The 26,410-nt window shown below is 40.6% G+C and overlaps 1 protein-coding gene and 1 long non-coding RNA gene across 3 annotated transcripts; one reads left to right on the forward strand and one right to left on the reverse strand.

Moving 5' to 3' along the window:
* Positions 1-231: 231 nt before the first annotated feature.
* LOC308558839 lies at positions 232-5,394 on the reverse strand. The gene is made up of 4 exons (XR_013999058.1): positions 4,472-5,394; positions 4,284-4,353; positions 3,865-4,123; positions 232-998 (listed from the first exon to the last, which is right to left on the reverse strand). It is a non-coding gene; the product is annotated as an uncharacterized lncRNA (long non-coding RNA).
* A 137-nt stretch (positions 5,395-5,531) lies between these two features.
* Positions 5,532-26,115, forward strand: OGFRL1 (opioid growth factor receptor like 1; the record flags this gene model as incomplete). Of its 2 annotated transcripts, none has more annotated exons than XM_081139462.1 (7): positions 5,532-5,753; positions 9,831-9,917; positions 10,077-10,158; positions 13,386-13,464; positions 13,562-13,628; positions 13,738-13,883; positions 18,776-26,115. In XM_081139462.1, the coding sequence occupies 7 exons, from the start codon at positions 5,532-5,534 to the stop codon at positions 19,437-19,439; spliced, it is 1,347 nt and encodes a 448-aa protein (XP_080995588.1). In that variant the 3' UTR covers positions 19,440-26,115. The 2 variants fall into 2 exon arrangements, with proteins under 2 accessions (XP_080995588.1, XP_080995589.1); XM_081139463.1 differs by having other exon boundaries at positions 10,080-10,158.
* Positions 26,116-26,410: the final 295 nt, after the last annotated feature.

The raw sequence follows: 26,410 nt of genomic DNA on the forward strand, positions 1-26,410 counted from the left end.
CTCTCACAATTACTATTTTATTACCTAGTACTATGCACATCGTTTCTGTCTCATAATTATCATCTTTAACTCATAAATATTTCAAATATCCTTTTTTGTATATTTGTAACTACTTATAAAAGTGTTTACTGAACATTTGGAACTTTTTTTGCATCCCTTAATATCAAAGGCACTTAATATATTTACAAGGAAAATACCCTTTAAACAGATTACTATAACATTTTTAACTACTATAAGTATAATTTTTATTAAATACATCCATTGGTATTAGTTTCATGGTTGTTTTTAACAGCAAAACATTCTAACAACCTAGATAATGATAGAGATGGTTGTGGAATTATATGTTGCCCTCATTCATGTGGGAGGCAACTTTTCGAGGCCATGAATCTCAGGAAGTGAGGCTCCTTATAGCTATCTTGGAAACTGGGTAGAATAGATGATTAGCCACTAGAACACAAAGCTTAAAATTGAGACATAAAACTATCTAGGCACTCGTCTATAGGTAGTTGTAAGCTATGAAGGCTGGAAGCAACAGTTGTTACCAAATAGGATGGTGCCTCTCTTTGAAGAGATGGCCATTTGAATAAATAGTACCTCTCCTTGCCACCCCCCCCCCCCCATGCCTCAGTTCTCTCCTGATGGAGTTGCTGACAGTCTATGAGGAATTAGTCTTTAACCCCCACCCCCAAACAGCACACCCATCTCATAAAAGACTAGCCCAGAGTGGGGGTCAGTTAGGGTTTAAGCAGCTTACCCTTCTTTGGGTAGCAGCGTGACGTGGCTCCTCTGGTGGACTGAGGCTGCCATCACGTCCTGAGATAAAGAGCCGATGCTTGCTTTTGGGTCTCTCTGTATCCCCTCTGGCGTGTTCCTGGGCTGAGTGACAGCATGTCTGCTGGTTCTGATGTGTCCTCCTAGGGGCAACTGCTCTGAGTAGCCTGGAGGAGATCCGTCCCCACAGCCTGCCTCCGGGAGTCTTTTCACAAGATTAAAAGTAACTGTAAAAGAGAACAGAGACTCTGAGGAAGCCTGGAGGAATCCAGGAGAATCACATATTCCTTGGCTGTAGAGTTAATAACAAGCTCCCTTCTGAGCTGAGGAAAAGTCCAGAATGTGTTTACATTTCTATTCTTTATTCAGTTATGGTAATGCTTTTAAGTGATCAGATAAATTTAAAGGGCCAAGAACAAGAATGATATAAAATAATAACAAATATTTAACGGTAATGATTGGAAAAAGGAAATTTGGGGGTACATATCTATTTTTCTTCTTGGGAAATAAGCAATAACTTTGTAGGTGATAGGCAAAATTTCTTCTTTTCCTTTTTTGATTGAAGTCAAAATTCCTGTATTTCATCACGTTTATACTAACTTTCTTTTAAAAATTTGAACGTTTGTTTTATTGAAATGTGGCTAGGAAAGATCTTTACAGTTCAGCATCTTAAATTGAATACAAAACCCCAAATATGGGTCTAAATGCTGCTCATTGCCCAAATAAGGATTCCAAACATTGTTACTGAACAAATGATATTATTTTTAAAACTTAAGCATAGCTCTGCTTTTCATCTACAGACTGAACTTATTTGCTTAGTTATGCAAATGATGACTTATTACTGAATTATTATCATATTAATTTCAACTTGCTTCACTGATATCTTACTATACACTAATAAATTCTATGAATGTTCACTATTGCTTTATTAATAACTTTAGTGTGATTTGTATAAAGGGCTTTAAGCTGTGAAAATACTCTGTTGGATATGAATCTAGAATTGGCCTTTGAATGGAAAACTATTTCTTAGAAATAAATTTGTCCTTTAAAAATGTTAAACTTTTCTCTTAGCAAACCACAATATTACATGGATTGTAGAATGTTTTTCAAATTTAAATGTCTCTAAAGTAAGATTCAGTTTAGAATCAATTGCTTCTTAGTTTTCCTGCAACACAGTACACTGTTGCTTTGGGGTGTTAGCCAATACGTCAGTGGCGGGAAAAGGCTGCAGAAGGCACCTTATCATATGCAACCAGGGCGGCTCCAACTTCTCAAGTCTGTTGATGACATCAGTTATCTACTCCCTGCACTTTTACTTTGCTATAAAATAATAAAAACAACAAAAAGAACTACCAGAAGTAATAGAACTAGGGTTGCTTTTGATAAAAGAGGGCAATATATTTTATAACACTTTTTTCCCCTCCATAGGTCTTAAGTTCCTGGGAGCTACTGAGAATTTAACTCCTGAGCTTGAATAAAATGGCCTTTGATCTACCCTTTCCTTTTATTTGAAAAGCTCTCAAAGGAAATTATATAACGATAAACTTTCTCTCGAAACTTCCCTAAAACACGATTCACTATAAAAAAAAACACACCAAATTTAAGATATGCCATATGTGTCCTTGGTTCCATCCAAAAAGTTTAGTTCCTTCTTAAAATGGCCTCACCCTTCAAGGACATGATTGAAGCACGACCAGGTTGAAAACAGTTACCCTTAGGGTAGATTTTGGATACAGGGACTCAGAAGTTATACTTTATAACAGACCACTGTGATAGTTCCTCCTCATGCCATATAAATGTATAATATTGTTGAATTCAATGTTCTTTGAGGACATATTGGATAGGTTATGATTAGAGCTAACATATTGATAAATTAACATATGCCTGGCACTGGCTAAGTGTTGAATTTTTGATATGAAGTAAAGCATACTTCTTTAGTGTTAATGCATGACAGTAAATACTTTCAAAGGTAGGGATAATGAAAAACTTTAAGCTTTCAGATAAGGTAATTCCTGTGTACAGAACCTAGGGATGAGAGATCTCCACAATTAACTGTCTTAAATACATAAATTAGACACAATGTGATCAATTATTGCTGTAAATTTACTTTTAAAAATTATTACTTAAGGTTGTTATAGAACTTCATGTAAAATTATGTTCTTTAGAAAATATGTTGCACAACTTGGCACAAAAACCTATAGCCCTATAAAAAATCGATACTTTTGCCAAAGGGTGGTGGAAAAGGTAAGGATTTAATCACGGTGGTTATATATACAAACACATAGAGGCTTACACAGATACTTTTCATTGTTCCATTAACTATTGCCGGTTAAGAAACTACTGCAAAATTTAGTGACTTAAAACAACAGCCACTTTATTGTATTTCACTATTTTGAGGGTCAGGAATTTGAGTAGGGCTGTGCTGGGTAATTCCTTTGTGTCACATGGAATCGATGAGGTCACTAAGAGGTATTCAGCTGGTGGGTGGGTTGAACTGGAGGACCCAATAAAAAAATAGCAGGATTCGCCGGGCCAGCGTGGCTCAAGAGTTGAGCATCGACCTAGGACCCAGGAGATCTTGGTTTGATTCCCGGTCAGGGTACATGCCTGGGTTGTGGGCTCAGTCCCCAGTCGGGGGTGTGCAGGAGGCAGCCGATCCATGATGACTCATCATTGATGTTTCTCTCTCTCCCTCTCCCTTTAAAGATGTATTTTTTTAAAAAGTAGCAGGATTCAATAGGGGGTGCTAGAAGGCAGGGTTCAGCTGGGACTACTGACCAGAAGATGTGCACAGTAGCCTTCCTGGCATGGCAGTCTCAAGGTAGTTGAACTTACAAGGCAGCCCAGGGCTACCAGAGAGTATGTTCCAAGAGACCTCAGTAGAAGATGAGAGGTTCCTTATAACTTAACCTTGAAAGTTCCAGATAGTTTATTTTTGAAAATCCTTATATTCTATTTTCCAAAACAAACCACTGAGGTCATCCCTGATTCAAGGAGAGGGGAATTAGACTCTACCTCTCAGTGGGGGGAAGGCAAACAATACGAGGCCACCGTTAACTCACACACACCTAAACCAACTGACGGAGCACCTACCACAGCAACGATCCCCAGACTTGCTGGGTCTGGAATGTTTATGACGATGGACAGCATTTACTTCTGCAACGTGTTCTGATCCTCTGCCAACGGAAGAGAAATTCAGTTCTCCAGATACGAGCAGTTAGATTCAGGTATTCTACTGCTGTGCATTTCTTCTTCACTAAGCCATGACGACCAAAAAGTTTCGTGTGTGTCTGTTGTCTATTAGTTATTAGTTTTAGAACTTTTCCCAGTCAAGGATCATGCAGAGCCACAGCTGCAAGAGACACCAGAGATAAAACCTGGTCCTGTTTTACAGATAAGGAAGTTTAGGTCTAAAGTAGCTATGTGACCTGTCCCCAGGTCAGAAGCTGATTAGGGACAGAGCAGGGCTGGGATCTCCTGCTGCGGGTTGAAGGCAGGGAATCCTGACTTACCTGTGGAGTGAGCGGCCTGGTCACCTGATTCTTCTCCTAGAAACAGCCCCACGGGCCTTGACTCAGTCTCCTGTTTTATTGCGAAACATTAAAAAAGAAACTATTACGTCCACTGCACCGATTTAATCTTGCAAAGCTAACCTCTATCTAACCGCATTCAACAAATGAACAAATGTCTAACGACCTACCAAGTTCCACACATACAGGCACGGCTGCCTTCCAGAGGCTTTCTTTCGTTTCCTTTCCCTTTTTTCTTTTATTTTCCAGTTAGAAGGTCACAAATCAAAGCTTACAGTAGTTGCGTTTCTCTGGGCCGCTCAGCCCACCATGCCATCAGCCCCCCCATGTACAGAACACCCAAAGGGCCGAGGCCCCGAGCGCGCCCGTGTGAAGGGCGCTGGGGAAGCCGCCCCCGGCCGGCGTGAGCCTCGCTGCTGCGGCTCCGTTTGCTCTGAGGGGCTTTGCTCACGAGGCTGCTCTGCGTTTCTTCAGACCCGGGGGACGCCCGGCGGCCGCCCTAAATAGTCCTCAGGGCTGGCTTTTCTGTTCAGACGGTGCCTGCTCACCAAGAGCTTTTGTCTTTTTCTGCTGCAGCTAATTTATCTTCCTCCTGGACCAGCGGGGAGAAGGGGGAGGGGTGGGGGGTGTGGACAGGACTTGCCCGCGGGCCGGACCGCGACACCTCCCGGGCCTCAGGTACGGCCCGCCGCCCCCCAGAGCTGGGCAGGGTCAGCCACCCCCGCCCGCCGGAGGGCGCCCAAGCCCGCGGTCCTGCGGGGTGGGCGCGGGGCCGAGGGCCGGGAGGGCAGGAGGGGGGCAGTAAGGGAAGGGGGGGCGCGTAAGCAGCGGACCCCGACCCACCCCGGGGACCTCAGAGGCCCGAAGGCAGGCCTGGGGCGCGCGGCGGCGGAAAGCGCGGTGCGCGCCCCGAGCCCGGAGGCGGCGCTCGGCCGGGCGGGCAGTTCGCTGACCTGGGCTCCCGCGGGCACCGGCGCCCGCCCACGGGGAGGAGAAGGAACCAGATGGGCGGGTTCAAGCGTTGGCGGCGGCGGTCCCGGGGCCGCCGGCTCCTCCCCGCGAGTGTGGCTGGGTGCGCTCCCCGCGCCGAGGCAGTGCGGCGCCCGCCGCCCAGGATGCCGCCCCGCGCCCTCGCCGCGGCCGTGCCCGGGCCCTAGCGCGCCTGCCGCAGCCCGCGCCCCGCGCCCGCAGCCCCGCGCCCGCAGCCCCGCGCCCGCCGCCGCCTCTTCAATGGGCAACCTGCTCGGCGGGGTCAGCTTCCGCGAGCCCACCACCGTGGAGGACTGCGACTCCACCTGGCAGACGGACTCGGAGCCCGAGCCCGAGGAGCCGGCGCCGGGCGGCGGCGAGGCCGCGGGGCAGGAGCCCGCGCAGCCCCCGGAGCGCGCCGGCGTGCGGCCCCGCGCCGGTCCCGCGCCCGCCCCGGACGCCGAGGCGGCGGGCGCCGAGCAGGTAGGCGGCCCTGCGCCGGCCTCGGGGGGCGGTGCGCCGGCCGGGCGCGGGGAAGGACGGGGCCGCGAGCGCGGCGGGCGCCCAGCTGTCCCCGCGCGGGGGGCAGGGGCGCGGCGGCCGCTGGTCCTTGGCGGCCGGACCCCCCGGTGCCCCCGCCGCCCCGCTCCCTCGGACCCGTGGCCTGCGGATCCGCCGACCGCTGCCCACCCGGGGCCTGATCGCGGGCTGGGCGAGGAAGTCCCTCCAGGCGGCACCCAACTTGCAGGGGTGTTTTCTTCGCCTCTGCGGCGCAGCTGGGTGATGCGAAGGTGGGGTGGGAGGAACCCGCCTAAAAATAGAGGGTTGTGGAAACCGGTCCAATGCCTGCTCTGGGTAAAAATTACCCAGAACAAGGTGGGACTGCGGTCGGTCGGTGGAGAGCACTCTCCCCTGGGGGGCGGGGGGGTCTACAGGCTCTGAAAGTGTGTGGAAGGTCCCCATCCAAAGTTAAAACGCCAGGTTTTCACCCCAATAAGGCCTTTCATCCGAGGCGTTCAGGGCACTCAAAAAAATCTTATTTCCCCCAGAAGACTTGTTGATCCAACTGTGCTTAAATCATTTGCCTAATACAATTTGGAGGATAGGTTAGGAAAGAGAGAAATATCCCTTGTACCCCCTGATGGAACTGAAAATAATTCAGAAAACTTTCAAAAAGAGGAACTGTCTAGCCAGCCCTCTGAGGAAGTGCGCATGGTGGGGGTTTTGGTGTGCTGTTCTGCGTTAGGCCCTTCTCTGTATCAGCTGTGGGAGCATGAGAGTGAAGAAGTGGAGCCCAAAGTCACATGTGACCTCGGGGTGCTTTGCTGGAGCAGAGGAACCACCCCCTAAGTATTACAGCTGAGGCCGCCTCCTCCAGCTAGTTGATCATCTCTGTTTAGGTCAGGAGGAAACCTGAAGTCTTGGTGCAGGCTCTGTGCTAAACTAGTTATTTCAATCAACTGCAATTTTGGGGGTGGGGTGGGAGTTGCTGGTTTCAATCCTCATTTTAGAGAAAACTGAGGCCTAGAGAGACAGTTGCTCAAGATCATCCAGAGAGAGAACCGTGCAAACCCAAGTATATCTATGGCCAAGGACAGAATCTTGAACCTGTTGGAATTGTGCAAGTCAGCCCTTGTGTTCTGGTTTGCTGCTGGGTTGTTTTCACATTGCGAATTCAACCCCAGGAAAGTAGGAGAGGCTGTATTCCATGTTTTTCCCTTCCATTTATCTCCCAGTTAAGTAACCTTCCAAAGAAGTTTGGCTTACCAAAACACACCAGCTCAGATTCAAACCCACTAACCAGGTCTGTCTGCATAAACCGATTTGATAATTAATGTTTCGGTCGGTTCATTGCAACCCCAGTAAATGGTAGACCACACCAGCTTCCCTTCTTTTCTTTTAATGATTATTTTTCCTTGTTTGTATCACTGTCTAACTTCTAAAAAAAAAAAAATCTACTTTTTAATTTTGCTTTTTGACTACCAACCCCATTTGTTCCCTACTCCACACAGTCAATGCATTTGCAAGTATTACTGGAACTACCTTTAAGGTGTATCTCAGACTGACTACTTTTTGCCACATCCTAGTCCAAGTGAATATATGACAAGTGATGGTGCCGTTAACTCTGATGGGGAAGTCTAGGGAGATTGCAGCTTCAGAGGTTAAACCAAGAATTCTCTTGCGTTTTGATACTCTATTGGATGGCCAAGTTGAGTACTTAATTATATCTGTGAGTGAAACCACTGGGTTCCTTAGTATATAAGGACTCCAGAGGCATTTAAAGTCATGGGAAGGAAGGAGGTCATCGGGAGTGATAGGGAGTGAAGACTAAGCCTTGGGCACCCCTCAGTGTAGAACATGTGAAGGGAAGGAGGAGCCAAAGAGGGGCTGGCAAGGGGCAAACAGTGGGGTAGGGAGAAAACCAGGGGAGGTGGCATCTGACAGTGTTTCAGGAAGGAGGGAGGCATTAACTGGCCTGGTGCTGCGGGGTGGTCCCCTGTGCTGAGCACTGAGAAATTGTTTGGTAATGTGGAAATTTGTTAGTGACATTCACCGGTGCTGTTTTGATGGAATGCTAAGGATGGAAGCCTGGTTGGGGTAGGTCATGGGGGAATGGGAGAGGAGGAGACAGGGAGTATGAGCAACTCTTTGATGATGTTTTACTATAAAAGGGAGCAGAGCTATGGATCTGTAACCGAGGAGGGGCAAGGAGGATTGTGTATGTTTAAGATTAGAGATGCTACAGCATGTTAGCTGAGGGGAACAGGCCCCAAAAGAGGAAAATTTTGATGATACAGGAATAGAAACAGTATGTTAAGGAACAAATTCCTTGTCTGAGCAGGTGCAAAGGGATGGAATAGAGAGCGCAAAAGGAGCAGAAGTTGGAGGAGCAGGGAGAGATGCTGGCAGGTTGGTACATTTAGAAGTTGGAGGAAGCAGTTGTGCTCATGATGATCCTGGGCATTAAATAGGGCATGAGTCATTACCTTCATTTCACAAATAATAAAACTAAGATTCAGTTAAGTGGTTTGCTCAAGGCCTCACAAGTAAGCAGCGGAGCTGAGACTCAGCCCAAGTCTCCTGCTTCCAAGTCTTGGGCTGCTGACATTATACCAGTTTCTGTAGTGATCCTTTACTTTTAGTGGAGTTGAGACTGATTTCTACCCAATTGGTTGGACTGGGATCCCAGAGCCTGGGATTCTAGCTTCTCTGCTATCATTGGGCTCTGGGTCTTGTTCAACTTCTCTAAGTCTGGGTTACCTTCTTTCTAAGGTGGAAACACTGATAACTGCCAGCCAGGTGCCTTAGAAGAATCAAATGAAATAACATACATGTAAGCACTTTGTAAATGGAAAAGTGCTTTCTATACAAATGTAGGATGATGATTCATATGGTTGTAGCTGAGGCTAAATAGATTCGGAAACTTGCTAGGCAGAGCTATTTTGAAACGTGTGGCAAGGGCCAGAATTTAAGCTTTTCCTTGCTTATGTAACATGGCAGAGTAGCTCATGTTAAACATCGGAGAATGTGGTGTTAAAGTGTCTCTGTACTTGTAGTAATAAGTGAGAATCACACCAGTTCAAAAATGTGCAAAAACTGCGTAGAGGATGCTAGTCTGTCAACACAGATGGGGGTAGGGCAAAGCTGAATGTTGAGATCTAAACTTTGTCTTCTATTTCATCATTGTCATCAGTCACATTGTCCTTCTGGGGGACACTGGATACGAAGCACTTTCTTATACATTATAGTACTACATTTCGTTTACACATGGAATGTAAATCAGTTACATTGACCTACATCTTATATTTTCGAACTTACTTTATGGTGGTGGGAATTTTCTTTAGAATATAAATAGTATGAGTAAACTACCACATATAAGTCATTACAATCTGAAGTTCATTCCATTTGAGAGCTTTTTATTTCTGTGCAAATATATTTTAAATTTGTTAATTTATATTGCATTGTATTATCACTGAGTTAACAGATTATTTTTGCCTTTGTGAACATACAGTGCTGTGAAGGGTGGAGTTTAGAAAGCTATTTAGTTTGTTTTAAAAGCCTCCTTTTCTTACATAAATATTACTTAATTTCCAAATGCAGCTAAATGTTGCAAAATTAATGACAATTTTCAATGTAGAATTGATATATTTTCTTAACAGTTTTGAGTATTATGTAAAGTATTCTAAAATAAGTTTTGTCATAGAATCTCTTGTGTAACCTAGGGTAAAATATATGTGTTAAATTCATTTTGAGTTCTGTTTCTGATGGATATTAATCCATGAAAGTTAGCCTCTTCACTTCTGGTGCGTAATAAAGTTTTTTTATTTAGTAAAACACCGTAGGACGAATGTTATTGTGTTCAAATCAGGAAGATAGGATGCCAACAAATGTTGTTAGTATTATTAAAAGGATATTTATAATATTTTCAGTAATCTGGACAGCATGGCATTTTTTAGGCTTTCTTTACGGATTGCCTCATTGTTTTAAGTTTGTTCTGGAAATTTCTCTGTAAAATTATCTTACTTCAGCATGTGAATGGAAGTTCACTTTTAATTTTAGGGTGCTGATTCCACTGAAGCAACTGCCAAACCAAAGAGGAGTTTTTACGCTGCGAGGGATTTGTACAAATACCGACACCAGTATCCAGTAAGATATAGAATGTTGTTGCTTTTTCTAAGATGAATGTAAAATATTTCTCTTCTGTTTTTCTTATTTTGTGGTGCCAATCAGCAAACACGCACAAAGGCTCTCTATGCTTTTTTGTATATGTCCATATGCTGGAGATTGATTAATTTTTTCCTTTAGCAGAACTTCAAAGATATCCGATATCAAAATGACTTGAGCAATCTTCGCTTTTATAAGAATAAAATTCCATTTAAGCCAGATGGTGAGTAATCTGCTGCCTTGGTAAGAAGCAAAATCTAAATAATAAGTGCTCCTAGTTATTCCTTGTTTATTCCATTGTCAATTTATTTACTAATTGAAATAATATTTACTAATTTGCTAATTTAATATATATTACTAATTTACTATTAATAATATTTACTAATTACTGCTTTATTTACTAATTGAAATAATACTAATGAAATTCTCAGCGCATGTGTTCATCACCTGGGTTCACGTTGCTATGCGGTCTGATGTGTCCCCAAAGTTCTAGACCCTCGAGTTGTGAGCATCCACTTGGCAGCTTCTGAAGGAATCACTGAGGATTAGCAAAACCTTCCATCCTCTGTTTCCAGTTGCTGCTATCCAAAAGGTAGTAGGGGTCGTTATTGTGAGTGGAAAGGAGAGAATATTTTTAAAGCCATAGAAAATTAGATTATTAAGGAACATTAGAGCTCAAATTCAGCTTCCTCGTTTTAAATTTAAGATCACTAGGTCTTAAATCTTGAATGACTGACTTGTTGGGTCACTCATTCGTAGAGTTGGGTGTAGGTTCCAGAGTTCAGTGTTCTTTCCAGTGGGCCATACCTGAAAATTATTTAGAACATAATTGAAAAGTGATGTTTGTATTAGAATTATCTTTCCTGTAGACTTCCAGATTCAGGAGTCAAGGAGCTATAGCAGGCCTAGTTCAGTGTTCCAGTGTCCTGCCTGGGAAGGGAACTGCACACACAGTAGGTCTCTATGCAGCTCTGCCAAATAAACTTGCCTCTCCTTCACAACTCTACGTTTGCCATCATGGGATCTTTTCTAAACTATCGTGATGAGGGGATGCAGCCTCTATGGTAATATGCATATTTCCCGAGGCACCGTGCTATGATTCATGGTGGGCTCCTAATTTTATCCAGCTCAAACCAGCAAAGCTGGCTGCTCTCCTTAGAGCCCTTATCTCTATGAGACCAATGGCCCTGGCTCTTGCCCTTTGCACTCAGTGGAAACTGAGCCAAAACCACAGCAATGTGAGTCAGAAACATGGGTCATGGACTGCAAAACTTCCCAGGGGCAGGATCTTGTCTTCTTTGGTGAACTAACTGGAAGAAGGATATCTAAAAGCTGGGAAGAGTGTTTGGAGGAGGAATTCCCTGGGCTGTGCACTGAGAAGCACACCAGTTGGGAGTTAGGACTTAACAGTTAAACTATTAGTAATTTTTTTAGGACTTCAGGTAAGAAAACTTTTGAAGAAATGCAATGGTAAATTGTTAACTTGACTCTGACTTGAATTTAATAAAATTTACCTACAGAAATACCTTCAGTATTAAAAACATTGAACGCAGGCCCAGCTGGAGTGGCTCAGTTGGTTGAGAGTCATCCTGTGCACTGGAAGGTTGCCAGTTCCATTCCCAGTCAGGGCACATCTGGGTTGCAAGTCTGATCCCCAGTCAGGGAGTATTCAAAAGGCAACCTATAGATGTTTCTCTCTCTCTCTCTCTTTTTCTCTCTTCCCCTCTCTCCCTCCCGCCCTCCCTTCTCTCTAGGCATGTCCTCAAGTGAGGATTAAACAAAACAAAACAAAACAAATAAAACATTGAACACAGAGATATGACAGTATTTAGCTGAATTATTTTTTATATTTCCTAATAGTGGATTTGTTTTTCAGGTAGTAATTTAAAGCAGTAACTTTAAGTAATGCATTCATTTTTTTGTAATCTTTACCACAACATTTATTTTGAAATCTCATAAAATAGGTGGGGGTAAGAAATTTTAGCTAAGGTCACATAGAACGTTATTCTAGTTTATTATATCAATTACCTCAACTCACACACTTTCCTCTCTAGTATGTGCGTGCGCACACACACACTTGACAGTAAGCAGAAGCCTGCAAGAATGTATTTTACTTATTAAATAGGAGGAGGGGCAGTTGGAAAGGAAAACAAATGGGAGATTGTGGAGGTACATGGTTTCAACATGCTGATAAAGCCAACAGTGTGACCAAACCTTTGGAGAGTGGCCCTCTACTAAAAACTGGTGATTTCTGGAGGAAACAAAAATGAGATATGTTTAGAGAAATATTACGTTGTTGTGCTTTTTTCCTATACAATTGACTAAATGGCCACATAGTCTATTGAAAGGACCTGGACAGATTTAAGCAGGAGGATTTTGTTATAATAAGTTCTTATAGGGGAACTGTAGAATGTGGTAAAGAGGGCTTACTTTTTGAAACCAGAAAGAACTATGTTCTATTCCTACATTTATTTTTTTATTAGTGAGTGTGTGACTTTGAACAAATCACACCATTTCCTCTTTAGTAAAATAGAGATAATAACACTGATTTGGGAGAGTTTTGTGAAGATTAAGGCGGATGATATACACCATAAATAATATGGGCCCAACATATGGTAGGCACTTCCTTTTTTTTTCCTTTTTTTTTCTTTTTTTTTTTTTTAAATCCTCACCTGAGGATATGTTTTTATTGATTTTATAGAGAGAGGATGGGGGGGGAAATATCGATGTGAGAGAGAACATCGATTGGTTGCACCCCAACGGGATCAAACCCGAAACCTGGGTTTGTGCCCTGATTAGGAATGGAACCTGACACCTTTCGCTGTTGGGGACAATGCTCCATCCAGCTCAGCCACACTGACCAGGGCTTTCTTTCATTTTTCATTCTTCCCCTTCCTTGCTTCTTTCTTCTCTTTCCCTTCCTCCCTCCTTTCTTTCTTTTTCATTGGGATTTACTTCAATTTGATCCTATGCAGTATTTAAAGAACTATATGACCCTTTAGGGCAGGGTCTGGTAAATTGTTTCTGTAAAGGGCCAGATAGTAAATATTTTCAGCTTTGTGCGGGTCATACGGCCTCTGCTGCAACTACTAAGGTCTGCTGTTCTGGTGTAAAATACATAAATGAATTTCATTCATTGGTGCATGGCTGTGTTCCAATAAAACTTTACTTACAAAATAGATGTCAGACCATAGTTGGCTAACCTCTGCTTTAGAGTAAGGCTATTCAATAGAACTTTCTGCAACTTGAGGTGCCATGTCTTAAAAATTTAGGCTTGTTATATAACTCAGTATATGGCATAGGGAATTCCTCTTCTAAAGGCCTTGCTTGTGAGTGCTGTTATTAATTAATAATTAAAAACTTTTTATATAAAGCTTAAGTGATTAAATCTTAAAATGTTTCAACAATGTTTTCAATGTCTGGTTTGTTTTCTGAATATTTACTGTTTAGGTGTTTACATTGAAGAAGTTCTAAATAAGTGGAAAGGAGATTATGAGAAGCTGGAGCACAACCACACTTACATTCAATGGTCAGTTTCCAAACCTCTGTCTTCAACCATGTCCTGTTGAATCATGTGTGCTTTCCAGAAGACATTAATATACAAATATTATTTTTCTAAAAAATAGGCTTTTTCCCCTGAGAGAACAAGGCTTGAACTTTTATGCTAAAGAACTAACTACGTATGAAATTGAGGTAATGCAAGCTCATTTTTTTTTTTTTTATGAGATGGCCAAATAACATTGCTATTTTATTGGCCTGGTAACTACTGAATCATTACAGTCGGCTTTTTTCTTTTAATTAGGAATTCAAAAAAACAAAAGAAGCAATTAGAAGATTTCTCCTGGCTTATAAAATGATGTTAGAATTTTTTGGAATAAAACTGATTGATAAAACTGGAAATGTCACTCGGGCTGTTAACTGGCAGGAAAGGTTTCAGCACCTGAATGAGTAAGTGAAGCCCCTGCTATATATCGGGCCAGCATGTTACTTTCCTATGGTTGGGATTCTCTTTGGGATCCAGAAATATGAATTCAGAAGCTAGTCTGAAATGCATTGTATTCCCAGTTCTATATTCTAAAACAAAACAAAACAAAACAATGAAATTCCAAGTAGAAATATGGCTGTTCAGCTTTGGAGCTGTTTCTTCCTGGAGCCGCTCCACTGCCCACAGCCAGCGAGGCCTCCTTCCCTTTTTAGGCCGTGCTTCTTGGCCTCTATGGTTATTGTTTGTGTAGTTTTCCAAATCCCCTCCTCGGGGTTGTGAGCTTTGCATGGCACAGTCTGTTCCTCAAGCATGGTACCTTCTTAGATTAAATCCACGAGCTAAACCTATGACACAAATGTCATTTTATAAGACTGAAATATTCTCAAACATTTTACTAAAAAGGAGGGGAAATCAGAATCTTTGCTACTTAGGTAAAAAACAAAAGGCCATTTTTGGTTAATAAATCTGAAAACCTATGAGGGAAATTTTAACAGTTAATTTGGAATTGATCTGCTGTATCCTTTTGCTTAGGTTATCTGTAACTTTCATTAATATTTTTACCCAAAGTTTATTTCTTACTATTTTCTTTACATGCAAACTGGCTCCCCCCCCCCTTTTTAATTATAGTGTGACTTGTGAGAGCTGGACTATAAAACCAACAGCTTTAAAGCATTTATTTTATTTTTTTAGCATGTTATAATGAACTGAACTGGGCAAGTACTAAGAGAAAAAAAATTAAAACTACCTAAGAAAATTTTCTTTGTCCAAAACAAATCAGATTTTGTGCACCAATTAACTAAAATTTTTGTATCTTTTTAGAACTTTCATCTTGCTTTAGTAAAATAAGTATTAATGTTTAAGCCTTTCTTTTACTCTACTTACTCATTTTTATTGATTTTAGAGAGAAGAAGGGAGAGAGAGAGGGAGGAAAGGAGAGAGAGAGAGACATCGATTTGTTGTTCTACGTAGTTATGTATTCACTGGTTGATTCTTGTATGTGCCCTGACTGGGGACTGAACCCCAACCTTGGAGTATCGAGACGATGCTCTAACCAACTGAGCTACCCAGCCAGGGCTCTTTTACTTTATTAGTTATAATCGACACTATGAAAATGGTGGCTTGTACTAAAATACTGAAGATAAGGGCATAAAACCTTATGATCCTGATTAGAAGACTCATTAACTCATAACTCAAGTTAAGTTTGATTTAGATAGGGCACTTAAAGCAGAAGTGGCCAAGCCTCTGCCTAAGCAGTGCAGGTGGCTATCTCTGGACAACGTTCCTAAGCACTTATGTCATCCTGTCAAAGAAAGTTGTATTCACGTACCTATTGACATGAGAGATGGCAGAAGTAAAGCTTTGGAGAGGATTGGGTGTATCTTACCTTTCACATACTCATGTTTTTCGTTTTAGAGAATCTCCGTCTCCAACTTGTTTTTGGTTGGAATAGCAGTCTCGTTTAGCAAATGTTTGTTGAATGAATAAATGATGAACAACATATGTTTGTCAGCTTAAATCCTCCTTAGGGCCATATTGTCAGATCCTCTAACTGATGGCTGGAAACAGAGCCTTCTGAAGGTTTAGTTAAATATCTCCTGGGTTGAGTAGGGAGGGGAGCCTGAACGAGCTGTTAGGTCCCACGCCTCCACCTCCGCCACCTCCCTCACCTTCCACCGCCCATTGTCTCTTTTTCCTTTCCCTGGCTGTTGCATAGAGCTTTTCCAGCTGTGAGTTAACTGCCTTAACGCCTTCCATAAACAACTTTCCTTTGAGATTTAGTGGCCAAGAAATTATATTGACTAGATACGAACAAATTATCGGGGATTATAGAAAGACTTCTAGTCCATTTTCTTTTCTTCAGTTGGTTTCTTTTCTGATTTATCCTTAAATGTCATAACTTATTTGTGTTTTAATCTATAGGACATTCTGAGTTTTTTAGAGTAAGCAGGGAATTCAATATTTATTTATAGTAGCCCAGCAGACAAAAAAATATTGAATGTAAGTAATAGGAAATAATGTTCAGTGAACAGGTGGCCATGACCAGAAGAGGTGAAATATTTTCAAACATGACAGTAGAGATATATAAACCAATCACGAAGATGTATTTCCAATTTTATTGGTAATCACCTTAGATGACTGAGCCATATTTTAGACTCTGGAATCTCCTCTGACTTTTATTTTCTGTTTCCTAGTTCTTGCCTTTTTTGTATTCTCTCGTCACCGGCTTGGTCTTCCTGACAGCTTTAGCCCGCACCTCTGTCTGGAAGCCCGGCTTCCCTTGTTCACCAGCCGTATATCACCCCAGAGGCTGCTCACAGTGTTAGGAGGGCTTTAGCTACTCTTCTTTCTTCCACTTTGTCTTAATTTGTGACATTTATTTCATATCATAGTGAAACACCCAATTTCTTTCTTGCATGATTTTGTTCCATCACCTAGATCTTCATTGTCTTCAACCCATGTTTTTGCCCTTTTTGACTGTTATATAAATATTTTTACTTGGAGAATGTGCAGATACAGATAAATGTGTACAGAAATTTTATTTTGGCCATTCACCTTGGACTAGAGATGTGAAATCAAGCTGGTTGCAAATAGAGTATATTTTGCTCTGTTTTAGAACTCCTTAGGATTTTAAAAATATTCTTTCACTTTTCCATACTTCTCTTTATTGTAGATGTATGAGGCAGATACTGCCCAAGAGTGTTGTTACTAAGTTTCTAGATTATACAGAATCTATATTAACCTAACAACTAAGTCAATTCTGCCATTAATGACACAGTGTCCTTACTTCACCCAAATTTTCAGTGTCTCAAAATACCCTTACTTCCTAACTATTAAAAAGTACAGATTCCTAAGACTGAAATGTCGCTGTGCTACGGTTTACCCTCTGCCTTCAGAGAGCTGATTGTTAAGATAATGCTCTTTTGGTAAACAACCTGAAGCATGGTGACCCTAAAACTGCTGGACTTCTCTTTTCCAGGGTCTGGTTAGCTCAGATCCTTAAGGCTTTTGTTCTGTCCAAGCAAACTCTTGTATTAAACTCTGAGACCATGGAATGGCTTCTTTGTTTCCCTCAAATAATTCATTGACATCCCCCTCCATTCCTCCCAAGTAATTTGCTAGCTGGTCCTAAGTGAAGTGCTCCAAGCACTTTTGGGGAGCCAGGACAGGTCGATGCAGTGCGTGTAGAAAGTGTAGTGTCTGAGGTGTAAAATAGGTTTTAGGAAGTTAGAAATAAAGGATGGTTACGGTTGTGTTGCAAGATTGGGTAAACAAATACCTGGGCTGTTGATGACAACACATGCTGAATATGTGTCGCTGCAGGTTCCTTTAGGATGCAGCCAGGCATGTGTAATCAGGCAACTGTTGGGCTGAGTGTAGTGGGGGAGGGAGATTGTGAATTGTGGACCAAATAGAATTACGAAGCATTCTTCTGATAATGGCCTTAGTATTGGGACGGAGGAGAAAGATGACAGTGCAATCTGGGGGGAAAAAGCCTCTTTGGAATCATTGTCATTGGAGGGAACATTTAAAATTCTCTGTAGGGAAAGGGGTAGAGAGAGGCCAGGGATAGAAGAGAATTGAGTTCCTAAGTTGGGATAGGTACAAGTACGGTGGTTCTTAATACCAAAACTTTAAATAATAACAATGACAATATTAACGTTAAATAGCGCCAATTGTTTATTGAGCTCTACGTGGTCTGCATATTTACCAACTCATTTGATTCTTACTACAGCCCAGTTGTAAGTCCAGCAAGCGAGGATACGAGCCTCAGTGAGTCGTCATTTCACGTAGCTGTGAGCAGCAGAGCCGGGTGTGACCTCAGGCCTGCCTCCGAAGCCCATGCTCTTAACTATTAAACTATGCTCTGCTAAATAAGCCAGTGTTGCAGCTTCTGTCAGAATCGTTCCAGCAAGGTAGAGCAGATTTTTTCATGTGTTTTTTTAAAAATATGTCTTCATTGATTTCAAAGAGAGGAAGGAAGAGGAAGAGAGAGAAACACCTATGATGAGAGTCATTGATCCGCTGCCTCCTGTGCGCCCCCTACCGGGGGGTCAAGCCTGCAACCCGGGCATGTGCCCTGACTGGGAACCGAACCGCATTCGATGCTCAACCCCTGAGCCATGCTGGCTGGGCAGTAGAGCGGTTTTTTGCAGCTTTCCTTATGAGTTGGCTGATATGGTAGATTTTCCCGACGAGTTGATACTGCAAATCACACCATTCAGTTAATAGCTAATACTGGTTACCTCTGACAGGTATAGTGCATTGCTGTTGTTGCAAATAAATACTCTAGTAGATCCCTTATCCTCAGTGTATTTAAGAAACAAACAATAGCCCAGCCGGACGTGGCTCAGCGGTTGAGCGTTGATCTAGGATCCAGGGGATCAGAGATTCGATTCCCAGTCAGCGCACACGGGTTTCGGGCTAGATCCTCGGTCAGGGGCGTGCAGGAGGCAGCTGATCAATGACTCTCATCATTGATGTTTCTATCTCTCTCTCCCTCTCCTTTCCTCTCTCTGAAATCAATAAAGATATATTAAAAAAAAAAAGAAAAGAAACAAACAATAATTCAACATCAGTGGAAATAACTCTTAATCCAAATATTTTTTCAAATTTGAAGAATTTAAGAAATAAGGAGAATGCCTATGTTTGAGTTTCACATGATTGACATTACACCAAAGGGTAAGGCTTTCATACCTTCTAATTTATTTTTCTTATTGGTGTCTCTAATACAACTTTTAGTAAAGTCATTAAAAGGATTATTTTCATAAAAAATATTTTCCCAGTAGTTTTTATTCCCTTGCTTTCCTCCACCGGATTTCCCCACCCCTTCATTTTATTCACTCCTCTCTTTTAGGTCCCAGCACAACTATTTAAGGATCACCCGTATTCTTAAAAGCCTTGGTGAGCTTGGATATGAAAGTTTTAAATCTCCTCTCGTAAAATTTATTCTTCATGAAGCTCTTGTGGAAAATACTATTCCCAATATTAAACAGAGTGCCCTGGAGTATTTTGTTTATACCATTAGAGACAGAAGAGAAAGGAGAAAGCTCCTACGGTTCGCCCAGAAACATTACACGCCTTCAGAGAATTTTATCTGGGGACCGCCTAGGAAAGAAGAGACAGAGGGAGGCAAACCCCAGAAAATGCCTGCCCCTCCCGCCTCTGGTCATAACAGTCAAACCTCTATGCACAAGAAATCTAAGGACTCCAAAAATTCCTCCTCAGTTGCTCATGTGAGTAGCAAAGCAGCTGAAGAAAAAAAAGTGGCACCTAATGAGCCTGGAGAGGGGACAGACGGGCCCGGCGCGGAGCCCAGTGGCGAAGCCGCCGGGCCGGGGGACGCAGAGAAGGACGGGGGGGCTGAAAATCCAGAGTCTCCCCCAGAAAAAACAGCGAGTCCCGCAGAGAAGAAGGAGAGTGCATCGCCTCCCGAAAAAGACAAGGAAGGTGACGGTCAGAACAAAGACTGTGAGAACCCGGGAAATACAGGTCCCCAGGATGCGGCTCCGTCGCAGTGAATCTTCAGAAGCCGACACCAGTTTGGGCGCGAGGAGAAGGCTGCTGTCCAGTTTGTCCGGAGCAGCAGAGGCCACAGTCCGGATGTTGGCCGTCTGCTTGTGATTTCTGTTGTGAGCATTTTGTTGTTTTCTGTTTTGGATGACAGTGAGTTGAATAAGATGTTTTAAGACAAGACCCCGTAAGTGAATGTGCTCTGGAACACTTAGGATGCGAGTTTACAAGGTCTGTATACAATCCTTATCTTGCAGTTATTTTCATGTATCTGGAAATCATCATTTAGTGTTTAGGATATCAAATAAATTCTTTTGAGAGATTACCCTGTACCTGAAGAAAACCAAGAGGACAACTTCAGTATGTTGCGCACTTTTGCCTAATGTACGGATTCATTTTTTTTTTTTTAAGCTGGAAGAATCCAGTCTTCTCAGTTGTATTCGGAAAGTAATTTAGGTTTTTTCATTACAACACCTCAACATGATGATTTTAAAGTTCTGGTAGATGAGATGGATGTTCTCGGGAGCTGCGGCCCCCCAGTCCATATGTCTGTCTTGCTGCCTTTCCCTCCTCCCCCCTCTGCCCTCCCCCTCGCCCTCCACCTTTGTCAGCCAGCGCCTGCATTGCTCCTGTGCATTTGGATAAACTCCTGTGCTGAGATTTAAATGGAACAGAGCAGGACTTGCAATGGTATGGTTTCAGGAATCTGCTTTGCTTGGAATAGTAAAAATATTTTTCTGTATTAAGTGCTTAAAATTTTTTTTGATGCGAAAGTCCAAGAAAAGAATTTTGCCTTCTGTGGCTGCTCCATGTAAATTTGGTGCTTGTATCTGAATGTAAATGACTAAAGAATTTTAAAATACAAAAGGAAATTATTTATTTTTAAAAGGCATGCCTCTTGCATTGGCAACAAGGCAGTGGTCCCTAATACCATGAATATCTCGGTGGTATGTGGATTATGAAATTAATAATATTGCTTAGTTCATAGTGTATCTTTTTTATTACATATATATATATATATTATTTTAAATCCTCACTTGAGGAGAGGAAGGGAGAGAGAGAGAGAGAAAGACAAACATCAATGTGAGAGAGAAACATTGATCTGTTGCCTTCCATATGTGCCCCAACCGGGGGTCGAACCAAAACCCAGGTATGTGCCCTGACCAGGAAACGAACTGGCAACCTTTCCATGCACAGGAGATGCTCAATCAGCTGAATCACTCTGGTCAGGTGTTTATCTTTTTAAAAAGAATTACAATTTGATTCATCTCTAAGTTGTCAACCCTTGAAATTGAGAACAGATTTGAAATTCCATATACTCAGTTTTAGTAAGCATTCAACGTGTTAATATTGGTTAAGAGCAAATAATGTTATTTCTTGTAATATTTTAACTAATTATTATTACACATCAGGAAAAATCAGAAGCACTGTTGTGAGAACTTCAAAGTATGCATACAAATATAGGTAAAGCAATGAATAGAAAAATTTCTCATTTTTTATTTAGAAAGGAATTGGCTTTTGTGTGTCTCTTAGGCTTTTAAGAAAAGTTCTATTCACATGAACCCCCAGTGAATGTATATTATGTCATATTTTAATCACATCATATATCATCTGTTACATTTATTGATCAGAGGATTTTAAGCAGAGCATTTCTGGAAAATATACACACTAGTAGTATGCCTTTAGAAATAGAATTTTATTACTTTGAAGTTTACATGAAACATCACAGTTGCTCAAATTTGACGTTGTTTATATGAATGTTAATAACACTCATGTTCTATACCATATTCCAATAAATATAAAAGAATATTTATCATTTTTGGTTCCCCAAATATGCCAAGTTTTGCTTTCTACTGTTTTTTTGAAGTGCTCATTAGGATTTGGGGGGAAAAATTCCGCTTTGTCATTTCAAGTTCTTTTTTACATGGACCCTCTGATGTTGTGCTGGTTGAAGCAGTGTCTCCATAGAGTTCAGTAAACAGCTTTGTAGGGTTCGGAGGTGACAAGAGCTTGTCACATTGGGCTGAATTACAGGAATGCGATTAATTTAATTCAAAATATCTCACCAATTTTGCATACACGATGAAATGTTCAGACTGTTTTCTAAGTGCATAATGTTAAGAACTTGTGACCAGATATTAAGATAGTAAACAGTGGACAGATACTAAAATAAATGGGTATCATCTGAATTACTGAGAAACTGTAATATATCAAAACCCTTAGATGTAAAAACATTTTGTTCAATAATTTAACTTTTGGAATATTATTTCTAATTAGGGGTTTGCTTAGGTTGTGCCATTTAATTTGAGGACATTCTGTCTCAAGGGAAAAACTGCCTGAAAACAGTGGCCTTTTCCCACCATGTTGTGTTTTAAATGCATATTTAACTCCATTTAAAACAGTGGCCTTTCCCCACCATGTTGTGTTTTAAATGCACATTCACGTGTAACAGTACGATTCTTACATTTAATCTGTGAGTAATTTCTGACAGAATTATTCGATGGAGAACAAGGGAGAGAATGTTATTTCTTTTGCAGATAAAAACGAGTGTCTAGAACATTTTTCTATTAAGAATACATTGTACATTTTATAGTTTTTAAAATAAGATCTATAGATATGTATTTATGTGTGTCTTAGATATGAAACAACCCTCTGGGTCTGACTCTGATGTTTTGTATCCTTAAAAACTACCATATGCTTACAGAAATTTACTGAGAAGCTGTTATAAAAATGCAGCGAAGCATGGCCAAATAGCTAGAAACATTATCGAATCTTTGCAAATATATAGTATTGTTGCATCATGGACTGTGAGGATACTAAATATCGGCTATTGATAAAATACTAACTTGCATTTCATGGCAAATCGATGTTATACCGCTTGGTTAGTCCAGTGCGTTTCTCATATTTTGTGCTTTCCTGTCTCTAAGGAGATGATATATGTGAAAATATTTTGAAATATTGTAAAGTGATCTAGTTACAAGATATATGTCAGTAAAGGTTTATAATATTAAGAAAATTGTACCACTATATATTTTCATGCTTGATGTCATGAGAAATTCAAAAGAATCATGATAGGACTGAGAATATGTCTGCTTTATCTAAATCGGGTCTCGTTCTCAGTCATAAATTACTTTGTATTTTTATTTTAAATTTAGTTCTTGAAACTACTCATTTTCAGCTTCAAGGAGAAAATAAAACCTACAACTCAGGAGTTATTAGAGAAATTCTAAGATTTTTTTGCATAGTGTTAAGAATATAAAATATGAAAATGCCATTGCATCTGTCACAGTCATGTTTCCTATTTTGTGGTATACAGTTACCAACTTGGCTTTTAGCTTTTATACTTTAATCTGAGTGAAAGTATGGTGTGGTGAAAAAGGAATAGCAGTCCAGTGTTACATTTGAGTTACTCTTCAAACATCACTTTAGTAAGTAAACTTCCATATCAAGTGGTCAAAAATGAGTTGAACTAATGGATAGAGAATATTTGGTTAATTGTTTAAATTCCCAAAGTGTAGTAGACTCATGGCTGAGTTTATAATCTGCCGAGTAACCAAATCAAACAGGTTTTTTGTCTTTTAGAATTGAGAGTCTTCTAAAAGCTTTATTTTCTAAGGTGAGGAAAGAGGGACGTTCTTGATCCTGCTTGATTGGGGTTGCGTCAGTGGGTCTTCCATGTGTATGTGGGGTGAGTGGGGATCTTTCGTTATGGGAATAGTTTTGAAGGTTTCTGTTTTGTTTCCCACTTGGAAACCCCCCCCCCCCTTTTTCTATCGGAGCGTATGTGTTAAATACAAGGCAGGCTGGAGTTACATATGCTAGAATCATTTCAGCGTAGGCTTGGTTGTAGGGAATGATGGCCTGGGTTAACGTCTGATCTAGAGAGTTAGGTGTGTACATATATTGATTTCTTTCAACTTGGAATTCTGTGGCGCTTATTACAGGAACAGATGTGTGTGGGCAGTGTCTAGGGTGACAGCCAGTACTACCCTGCCTCCTTCCCTGTTCTAGTTTTCCAGCCCACCCAGCAGATTGTGTTCGGGCACAGACTGTGTTTTTAGAAACCCCTTATTACTGAAGCTAATATAGTTAGTTATACATGTGAATGTCTGGAGATGTCCAGATGTGCCTTAACTAATGCAAATGCTTTTCATTCACAAGTTTAAATTTTTACTCCATTGTAAAATCTTGCCATAAGGAATTTTCCAAACCATGAATATCGGTTATTTTAATGAAATTTATTTTGGTGCTTTTTCATTTTGGAGAAATTTCCATTTGTAACAGTAGCATCAGTTCATAAGGAAGTGTACTGGCCACAGTGTTCAACAATATGTGATAGTTTACAAAAAGTGTTTATTGTAAAATGATTTAACTATATTGTTACATTTATTTATGCTTCTGCTTAATTATTACTACATGCTATAATTTTCATTTTAAATATTTCTCAGTTACTGCAAGTAATTTCTGTGTTTTACTTCCTGTTCTTAGATGCAGATGGATACAGAAAATGGAATTCTTTTAGAGCAGTTATTTAAAGTTTAGTAGGTGGTTGGAGGATTCTGAAATTAATTTTTTAAACGGTTATGCCATCGTCTTACTAGAAACCTTTACAAAGCACTGTTCTTGCTTTTTTCCTAGATTAGAGAGAATGTTCTTTGTCATCTCCTTTCTTCCTGATCTGTTGAAAAGCATATTGTTTTAGTTATTTGTGGGAAAGAATTTCTTGATAAGTTTGTCTTTTTGAATTGAAGTTTCCATGTGGAGGATGCAATTAAGTGCTTTGTTTTATGGCCCAAACTATGCCCGGAAGTAGAGCTCAGAGGGGGAGAGGTGACCGAGAACCCACGTGGTCATCTTGGTGAGGTGGAGCTGACACTGGGCTGCCTCTCCAATGACAGGATGGCTCCTCAGAGCCAACTCTAAATTAGGAGGCTGGTGCGCCCCAGGACCTCTGACTTCTGAGGAAGGTGGGCTACTGTGGGCTCCATACACCATCATAATAAGCATCGATTTTCATAAAATATCTGTTAAAATTTATTTGCCACCATTTTGCAGTTTAGGAAATTGTGAGCAATTGGGCACCCGCTATATAAATTATAGCTGTATCCTTATAACTCTCTTGGGAAACATATTGTAATACCAGTTCCACCTACGCTTTCCCCCAGTTTTTCAATTAAAAATTATTTGGAGTTGTTCTTTCATAGGTATATATAAAACTGTCTTTCCATAAAGTGATTCAGTGCACTTTAAAAATGAAGGGAAAGGGAAAAGGCATCGATGCTCACTTGCTACGCTAAAATACATTTATTTTGAACAAAAATAAAAATAAATTTAAAAAATAATAAATAAATAAATAAATAATACATTTAAAAAAATCAGAAACCTTATGAAAGTATAAGCTACAAAGTTTATCGTATTTTATTTTTAAATTATAGTGGAGTTTGTGGAACAGTTTGTATTACTAGAGTGGTTAAGTAATAAGCTTTTGTCCTAAGAAATGTTCAATGTACTCATTGGTCGAATGTGCATTTTTTTTCAATGCTGATGGTTTTAGTTTCATGTGAAGGAAAGGAAAACACAAACTGAAACAAAAGATTAGAAACAGTAACAAGAAACTCATTTCAAAAATATATAACCAATTATAGGTTTGTGCAAGTGCCGGAATGATTGGAAGCTGATGAGAAATGATCTACAAAAAGCTTTATGTTGGGGACGTGCCTTTAGAATCAGCTCTGTTATTTATGCCGAGGAGATGATGGATTGGTGTGGAAACAGAATTCCATTAATACTCTCATTTGGACTATGAATTCCACCTACTACTCCACAGTAGACTGAGAATTAATCAAATGATCAGATACCAAGTTTAATTCCTTTGCTTGTGTGTATCGACAGTTGGTGGTTTTACAACAAAAAATTAAATTGAGGGACTGGCTGCAGATAAGAGAAGATTTAGGGATAAGTTGTTGATTAATGAAATAACTATCTCCGGTACCATCAAAAGTCGACAGCATACCAATCATGTGGCATTACAATTCAGAGAAACAAATGAGAGCCAAGTGTTAGGCCCTTGGACAACCATTTTCCTTTTCTTTCTTACAAAAAGGGCATTTACTTGTTTCCTAAGTAAGATACTGGCTCTTCTTGAGTGTTACCTGAAAAGATAGATGGCCAATTGGCTCGAGTCATTATTTTAATTTGGAAACTATTGTGTCCTTTGCATTTGAAGTATTTCAGGAAAATGGGTATGATTCTTAAAAAGCTGTGTCTGCTTCCCACCGAGGCTCTGACTCCCCAGTGGCCGCTGGGCCTTCTGCAGTATGAATGCAGAGTGCTGTGCATGTCTGTTAGAACCAATACCATGTGTATGTGGTAGGAGATGTAACCAGTTTCTGGGTCTGTATGGTACTATGAAACACTTCTTTTATAATTCTGTAACTGTATGGCAGTGTTATGCCAAAAATGTATCAGAGCAATAGTTTCTGTTGCTTCCTGCTGTGTTTTAAAATACTGTTTCTGAGCTAATATATTTTAGAGTTCCTTTAGAGTAATTATTTTAATAACTATTGCCAAATACAAATCTTGTAAAACGAATAAAAGCCACTTCATCATAGTTAAGGTTTTAGCATTATGTTAGATTGTGTTCTGTTGGTTTTGCATGATTAAAATATTTTTAAAGATCTGGAACAGATGACTTGCTGTTTTTCTATGATTAGACATATATGTTTTTTATGATTCTCATATGAGATCAACATTATTTTCTTTTATGCTCTAAAATAAATACTTTATTTTGAAGGGTGAAATCTTGTTTACACATAAAGTCATTTTTGTTGCGAAATTTTGGAGGGCAGATCATTTGTCAATACTTGGATACTTATGTTCTCTCTTTTTTACTTTAATGCAAACTATTAAAAGTATATTTAATACAGATGAATGAAAATCACTAGTGGAGATGAAAGATTTTTCTTCACTTAATAGGGTA

This window comes from Miniopterus schreibersii, assembly GCF_964146895.1.
Source record: "Miniopterus schreibersii genome assembly, chromosome: 6".
NCBI lineage: Eukaryota > Metazoa > Chordata > Mammalia > Chiroptera > Miniopteridae > Miniopterus > Miniopterus schreibersii.